Genomic DNA, 8,122 nt, shown 5'->3' with positions numbered 1-8,122 from the left:
TGGCCCACACCGTTTATCCCAGCACTCGGAAGGCAGCTGCAGGAGGAACCCTTAGTTTGAGGCTAACCTGGTCTACAGTTCGAGTTCCAGGATAGCCAGGGCTACACAGAAAAATGGCATCTTGAAAAACAAAACCAAAACAAAAAACCCAAATTGTTTGAATCTTTTTTTTTTCTTGGTTTTTCAAGACAGGGTTTCTCTGCATGGCTTTGGAGGCTGTCCTGGAATTCGCTCTGTAGACCAGGCTGGCCTCGAACTCACAGAGATCTGCCTGTCTCTGCCTCCCAAGTGCTGGGATTAAAGGCATGTGCCACCAACACCTGGCCAGTTTGAATCTTTTGAAGTATTTAGATTAACCTTCCACATTTAATTATGTTACTTATTTTATTCACACTAAGCTCCCTAGGCATAGATCTTTGGAGGAATGTCATTAAGTAGCCCAGAGCTGCTTTAATCCTTACCCTGAAATAGACTGTCATTATAGTTGGAATTATTTGTGAATGAAAACCATCATTCACTAGGTCACAGAACAAACAACAAAGTCCAACAGGGTAAAAGATCATTCATGCAGATTCTGGGTTTTGAGTCTAGAGCCTTTGTATGAAAGGTACAGTACCTTTACAATCAAGACTGACATCCCTGGTACCCAAAATACAAAGTCTGATTAGAATTATGTAATCCCTCCCAAACTCAATCTTGGAAGTAGCTATATTCAACCAAGTTATATCAATTCTACTTCTGAACATATACACTGAAGCTTCTGCAATTAAACTGCTTTCCAAAAAGGTACACAAATATGTGTGTGCATACACATATAACAAGGCCAATCTCATTCACTTAAGGATGAAGTAAAATTACAAACCAGAACCAGAACTTTTCAGCACAAGCAATAAATCCTAGGTCTTCTAGAGCCACAGCAACTTGGTTCTCCCCACAAAAGCCAGTGTTACTCTGAAAGACAAAGAGTGCATTCTCAGCATGTTTCACCTCAGACCTAGAACATACGTTGTTATTTTAAAAACAAACTTCCTTCATCAGGCTTTTATGAAGAGTAAAAGAATCAAGCAAAACACAATGTTCAGTGTTCTGTGTTAAATATTAAGTAATGACAAATTAAAAGTAGAAGGAATCAAGGAGTACGTACAGGAAGTAGTTACAACTACTTTCATGCTGAGGCAGAAGGTCCTCTTGAGCCCCAAAATTTTTAGTCTAGCCTCAGGTAAAAAAGAAATCCTATCTCAATTAAAACAAACAAAAAACCAACAGAAATTGAAAGTACGTAAGTGGGCAAGTAAATAAATAAGCATCCAGGGCTGGAGATGACCCTGTAGGGAAGTGTGCTGCAAAGCGTGGTAACTCAGGCATGAGCCAGGAGCCTGCATGGTAGATGGAGAGAACCAACTCTCCCAAAAGCTGTCCCGACCTCCACCCAGACACTACGACACATGCACACCATCCCTTGAAATAAATGTTCAAAAAGGCATAAAAATGTCCTGACTTACTATTTCAGTAAGAAAGACCACATAGGGCAGCTAATTACACTCTCACTAGAATCTGTAAACTAGTCTTTCAAAAGTTTATCGTCAGTCATTTCTTTCATTTACACGTGACACAGCGATCCAGTAAAAGGCCCAGTGGTAAGCATGTGCATACATTCTTTTTTTGCATCACAGCCCCAATCTCTAGAATGCTGGAACTATAGGCTTGCATTACCAGGTTCAGCTAATATGTGCTTAATGGGTTTTCTCAGTCTTCATATTGTGTGTGAAGTATCCAGATGCAAACACCTGCAGCACTGAGGTCTCAAGGCCGATAATGGCAGGTGTCTTCCTCTATCACTTTCTACTGTTTTGTGAGACAGAAAGGCCTTCTTACTAAACTATAAGCTCACTGAATGGCCACACTGGCTGACCATCATGGCTTCCAGGCTCTTCCTGCATACCCAGCATTGGGCGCTGTATATGCACACAGGGGATCTGAACTAACGTGCTTGTGCTGCAGGACTTCTACCCACTAAGCCATTTCCCAGCCCTCAACCCACATATTATTGACAGTCAAAGATCAGTTAAATTGTAATGTTAAACATTTGAAGATTCCATCTCATTCCACCCATCGTGATGGAGGAAGGGCTCGAGTTAAGGTAGTTAACTTAATAAAAGAATCTTTGCTTTTGAAAAAAAAATTGAAGACCAAAGTAGGATGTTAAAAACGTTTTCATTAAAGAATTGCTGTTAGATGTTTCTGCCAGGTTCTGAAAGGATAACACCTGTAAGCCTACCTAGCTGGCTGGGAAGCTGAGGCTGAAAAGACTTCTGTGTCTAGGAGTTCTGGGTCAGCACAGGGAACAAAGGGAAACCCAGTCTAAGGAGGGAGGGGAAAAAAAGGTAACTAACTCTATTTGAACAAAAGATTGGAGAAAAATTTCTGCATTTTCACTTCTGAAAATCTATTCCAAAGAAGAGCCAGGCTGTCAAAGAAAACCAGGAAGCCTCAAAATTTTAGCCACTAATAGTCTTTAGGCATAACATTTTGTAAAACTTCTGGCTTATCGTGGCTATCACAGAAAAAGAAACAGGAAAGCTCTCACAAATTAAGGCACGTCTTGCTGACAGGACAGTATACTGGAGGTCATCTGCCTGTCACGATGTCCAAGGGCCTGCATTCAATCCCAGCACAACCAAAATTTAAATCATGATTTATCTATTCTAGATATCCACGGAATGTACTTTATAGGCAAACTACTTCTGAGGTTCCTTAGCTTAAAAAAAAAAAGTAACAAAATGAACACAACTGTATCATTTCAAAAAGCAATCCAAATCCAATAAATACAGAATAAACTTATAATTTGGTAGAGAGACTACAAGAGAGTTTTACTTTACTTTTCATTAATTTTCAAACTCACATAGGCATAAGTATGTATACCAAAAACTGGATAGTGGAATTATGTGTGGGTGATTGCCAGAGAGGCTCAGCAGTATACTTTTCTTAAAAAAAAAAACAAAATGAAGAAACAGAAAACCAAAAGCCTTCACTCCTAAATTCTCACTAATAGGACCTTTTTCAAGAGACTTTTAAATCTGAGTGGGAGGTCAGAATCATGAAAATACTCAGATTCTGACTTAAAACACTGCGTGTTTAAAGTTCAGAAACAAAAACTGGACATGATAGCATAGTCCGGCTGAGGCAGTGAGATCACTTCAAGGTCATCCTTGGCTACCTGGCTCCCTCAAGGCCAAGGCAAGGTACAGATCAGCTTGGATTACTCAAACCCTGTCTCAAAAACCAAATTCCAGAAAAGAGGACACCAGGAATGGGCGAACTTAAATACGGAGGGTGGCTTTATCTGTGGATTTCATTCTGGTCTAACATTAGGAAGCTAATTAAGCCGACGCATTTAAAAACCTGAAATAACAAAACCTTTCAACAACCACTCATATTTTAGTATTTAGTTGTAATGTACAGAAAATCTAAGCACAACCCGGTTCCCCAATTCACAAGACTACAATATTAACACTCACCTGTGATACTTGGGGTTGTCACTGAGGTGTCTTGTTTTCTTCAGCACAACTCTAGAGCAAAAAAAAAAAAAAATCCTCAAAGAATTGTTCACTCACTCAAGTATTTTCTAGTTTTGAGCATCACCAAAAACAAGCAGGAAGATTTTAAAAACATAGCTATGACTACGGCATTTAGTAAAACTACCAAAATACACTTCACAATCTTAGAAAAACAAGTCACAATTTTAATTTGTAACTTAACTTAATCTTAAAGCTTATTGGGCTTTCAGCTAAGATGTTCTCTACTGGGGCAAATTTAGTGTGGTTAACATTTAACACCTTAATTCAGTGTACAAGCTATTAGTAGTAATCCAGTTGTTAAGTTTTTTGTCTCGTTTAACAAGACGAGGGGCTGTCCGATCGGGAGACTCCTTTTATCTAAGAAAACGTCGTTTCTTTCCAGAACCACTACTACTTCCTTATGCTACTCCACTAGTACTACAGCAAACACCTCATGCAGTGACAAGAGGCGCTTGTTTAAGGTCACAGTAGCAGCAGCGGCTGCCCAGGCAGGTACATTCCTCGGCATTCCGAAAGCCGGAGCTTCCATGTTTCCCCATAGCTTCACAGTTGGAGGAAATACCTTTTCCCCCACGCAGGACGTTTCTAGAAACCACACCTCCTCCGTCTTATCGGAGCTGCCGCCCTTGGGCCCCTGGTGACTAAAGACGGCAGGCCAGTTTCCCAAACGCATTTAAAAGTGGGGAAAAGGCTGTTCCGGGAGGAGCGATGCCATTCAACTCCGCCAGCCGGAGAAAAGGGGCGCGAAGGACCGCCTCAGAAAGCCACACGTGTGCCCCCCGGCCTCGCCCCCTTCCTCCACCCCCAGCCCCGCTCCGCCGCCGGACAGCAGCGCCCATGGCTGCCCTCGCTTCCGGTGCGCACAGAGCTGCGCCACCCCCGAGGCCACCGGACACCTGGAGCCGTCAACAGACCGCTCGGACGACTTCGCGACTCCTCCAGCCTTCGCTAGGCGTGGTCCTGGAGCAGTTGGTAAGCCGGCGCCTCACAGAAGTAAACCTACCAGCCTCAGTCCGCTTCCTTGCCTTTAGACGCCGAAAATGGGAAAGAGCTGCGGACGCTGCTGCCGGGACAAAATGGCGCCGGGGACGGGTTAGGCGCAGGCGCCTGGGGAAGACCCGGCTCCGCCCCCGTGCAAACCCCTGGCTGCAGTTCTGGATTCCGTTTCCATGGGACACGCCACCGCCCAATCCTCGTGCGGAACTGCTCTTCCTGACCCCTCTCTTCTCCAATCAGTGCTCAGTCAAGCACATCCGGAGTCGGCTCTCCCAATCAGCTTTCTGGGCTCTCTTACTCAATCCTCTATCCTCCAATAACGTGAGTGTGCGGACACGGCCAATCAGAAGTGGACGATGTCCTACCTGCTGTTTTCCGCACCAATCATGGAAGTTTCACAGCTACATCCAATGAGAAAGGCAGACAGCGAGCTCCAATCCGAAGCTCTTCGGCGTCATGAGCAGCCAATAGGAGTTCGTGTAGAAGCGAGTCTGCTCAACAGCTTGTTATTTGGTGGATTGTGGCAGTAAATCGGGGCGAGTGGGGAACCCGGCGCAGGAACTGCCGCTGCGGCCGGGAGCGGTGCTTCCCGGACGGGGGCCCACGGCGGTCGGTAGGGCGGCGGACTGGAGAGCTGACAGCGCGCTGCACCCGCAGTAGGTGGGTGGGCAACGGGGCCGCGGGGGCCGCTGAATGGGCGAAGCGGCGGGAGCAGCTGCTGCCGCGATGGGGTCCCGGTGCAGTTGGGAGCTCCGCAGGAGGGGAGGGGGATGCGGGGCGGGCCGTGCCCGGGGTGCCGGGCATCGGTCGGGTTCGGGAGCCCAAGCGGTAACTGCGGGCACGGTCGCCTCGGTCGCCTCCCCGGGAAAATGGCTGTGGGGCTGGCCGCGCCGCTAAGTTTGCTCAGGAGGAGCGGGCTGCCGGGGGTAGCCGGCCCCCAACTCCGCTGCGTGTCCTCGGCGGGGACCCCGCGGCGGGACCCCGGGGCTCGGGGCCCGCGCCTCTCCGGCCGGGCTGTACAAAAAGTTGAGGCGGGCGCGGGAGGAGGCGGCCGCTGCGGCGGTGCGGCTCGCTCCCCTCCCACACCCTGTCCGGCCGCCTCCCCGCCCCGCGCCTCCCCCGCCGGGTCCCCCCGCGCCGGCCGCCGCCGCAGGCCGCCGCCTCTGCCCCCCGGGTGAAGGAGCGCTTCTCCTTCCTGACATGGTGCAGAGCGGAGGCAGGAGAGCAATGGCGCCGTGACACTCCGTTGCCGCCGCCGCCGCCGCCGCCGCGGGCCGGGCCGGGGCGGGCCAAGGGGGGCCGAGCGGCGGAGGCGGGGCGCGCGCTGGAGTCGGGGCCCGGCGGGGCGCGGACCCGCGAGGCCGGGACGCTGGGCTCCGAGTGGCCGGCGAGGCGGGGGGCGCGGTGGGCTGTCTCGCGGCTTCGGGGCGGGACGCGCTGCCCTTTCGGCGCGCGTGGGGCTCTGCTCACTGCCCGAGACGCTGGGGTCGCCCGCCCGGGGTCTGTTCCCCGGGCCACGGTGCTCAGCCCCTCCCCGCCTGCATTTGTTTACTTTCTTTCCTTGTACCCCGCCTCGGACCGATCCTCTGCCTCTCTTTCCCCTGCCTTGACTCCAGCGCCCGGGAAGAGAACTCGTGGAAGCTGGAACCCCACAGGTCACCAGTCAAGATGAAGGTAAGTGAAGCCAACTCTTCGCAGCCCTGTGCTCTGGACGATGCCAGTCGCGGGGCGGCTGTTGTGGAATGGTAGCTTTTTGTTACTCCAAATTGATTTCTCTACTGAGCAGCACTTTCAGGAAAATGACGTGTGAATGGGTGTCGTGCGTGCGTGCTTGTGTGTGTGGTGTGTGTGTGTGTGTGTGTGTGTGTGTGTGTGTGTGTGTGTAAATGCGGGCAGTTCAGCCCTCTAGTAGTTAGCACTTTGGAAAGGTCGGTGCAGCCCCTTTCGATTTTCAAACACTTCCTGTGTTGGCAGTACCTTTCTAGAAGTTAAGCTTTTGTCCTACTTAGGCTTTTTTTTTTTTGGAGGGTTTTTGTTTTGTTCTTGTTTTCTTAAAAAAAAAATACTTCCCCCTTTCCACTCTGAATGCCATTTTCTAAAAGAAACCCGTTGCTTGAGTAGGGGAGATAGCTTTGGATACCTCTTTCTGGGATAAAGTAAAGTGATGACAGTATTTAGCTTGATTAGTTCAGTCTTGATAGTATATATTTTAAAAACATGTATTTCATGTATAGTGTTTTGAAGCTTCCTAGTTTTTCAAACGTCACTGTCTGCATGTTTAAAGGGAAGGGAAGCTTTCCTAACATTATGATTCTGTGGCTGTTGCCTATTTCTGGTCAGATACTTTCTTGCCAAAAAGTAATTTTTTTTAAATGGATTGATGTTTCAAAGTACATGATTTATGTTGTAGTTACTGTTGCTGTGTGTGTGTGTGTGTGTGTGTGTGTGTGTGTGTGTGTGTGTGTTAAATATGTAGTTGTCTTTGTTTCGCTTATTTGAGACAGTATCCTGTAGCCCAGGTCGGCCTGGAACTCATGATCCTCCCGCTTCACTCTAAGTGCTGGGATGACAGGTGTACACCACATACCTGACTCTAAGTATATTACTTTGGGAAATTCTCAAACTTTCTCTTGTTCTCTTATTTTGGAGCAACAGAACTTCCTTTATTGTTACTTGAGAAAAATGAAAAATTGTTTCCTACTTAAAAATATTTAAAGTTTACACTTTGCACTTACAGTGTTGAATTGAATTGTGTGAATTCATACAGCTTTTGAAATAGGTAAAATGACAACCAGTGATGCCAATCATGTGTTACTGTCGAGATTAAAGTGAATAATTGGGAGTTTATATTCTCAATGTATAATTCTGATCTTGGCCAGTTTTTTTGTGAGTGGGCATTCCTTAATAAAATTTCCTTTTTAAATATACTGAGAAGATGAATGTTGTAAACTAGATATGACTACAGTCCTTATCAGTTTATAAATGCATTCATCACTTCAATTCAGACTTAAGCCTTTTACATGCAACCTCCATCCAGTGCATTTTCTGAGTTTGCTTGCTTTCTTGTCTGTAGAGATACAGTGTATCAAAAGTACTGCCTTAACCAGGCTTGGTGGCCCTGGCCTGTCCCTGCGTTTAGGAGGCAGAGACAGCCTGCACCTTGTCTCACAGCCCAAGGCAAGCAGAAGATGTTGCCTTTACAAAGCTGCCTCATTAAATGTTTAATTATGGATTTGTCAATATTACTTTTATAGCAATATTCTTTTTTAACTGGGAAACAGAATTACCTGGAGGTTCAAAATTAATAAAATCCACAAGACTTTTAATATAAATATATTTCCCTTTTTTCTTATCTTTCTGTTTCCTATATATTAAGTTGTAGAATTTCTTAAAGCATGTTATATCTGGAAAAAATAATTTTTTTCCCTATCAGTGGTTTCAAGTTACAACTTTAAAACATTTTATGGCATCAGCAAATGAGTATGTAAAATGAAGTAGGACTAATAAGGTGTTTGCTTTAGGAGCATTTTCAGAATTATCAGTGTTAT

The 8,122-nt window shown here is 46.6% G+C and overlaps 1 protein-coding gene and 1 long non-coding RNA gene across 3 annotated transcripts in view; one reads left to right on the top strand and one right to left on the bottom strand.

Annotated features, from left to right (window-relative positions):
• Positions 1-758: 758 nt before the first annotated feature.
• Positions 759-4,769, bottom strand: LOC106021351. Its single transcript, XR_001196650.3, has 3 exons — positions 4,582-4,769; positions 3,519-3,569; positions 759-951 (listed from the first exon to the last, which is right to left on the bottom strand). It is a non-coding gene; the product is annotated as an uncharacterized LOC106021351 (long non-coding RNA).
• A 175-nt stretch (positions 4,770-4,944) lies between these two features.
• Arid4a (AT-rich interaction domain 4A) overlaps positions 4,945-8,122 on the top strand; it is a 64,789-nt gene continuing 61,611 nt past the window's right edge. The window contains exons 1-2 of one of the 2 annotated variants that reach the window (XM_040742972.1): positions 4,945-5,234; positions 6,191-6,248. In XM_040742972.1, coding sequence (XP_040598906.1) covers positions 6,243-6,248 — 6 coding nt within the window. In that variant the 5' untranslated portion in view covers positions 4,945-5,234; positions 6,191-6,242. Of the gene's footprint in view, positions 5,235-5,927; positions 6,249-8,122 lie in introns of those variants that run through there. The other variant, XM_040742973.1, reaches the window with a different exon arrangement.

Source organism: Mesocricetus auratus, unplaced genomic scaffold (assembly GCF_017639785.1).
Source record: "Mesocricetus auratus isolate SY011 unplaced genomic scaffold, BCM_Maur_2.0 Super-Scaffold_15014, whole genome shotgun sequence".
NCBI classification, from domain to species: domain Eukaryota; kingdom Metazoa; phylum Chordata; class Mammalia; order Rodentia; family Cricetidae; genus Mesocricetus; species Mesocricetus auratus.
The sequence above is the reverse complement of the archived record's forward strand: the minus strand, read 5'-3'. Positions and strand labels throughout refer to the sequence as shown.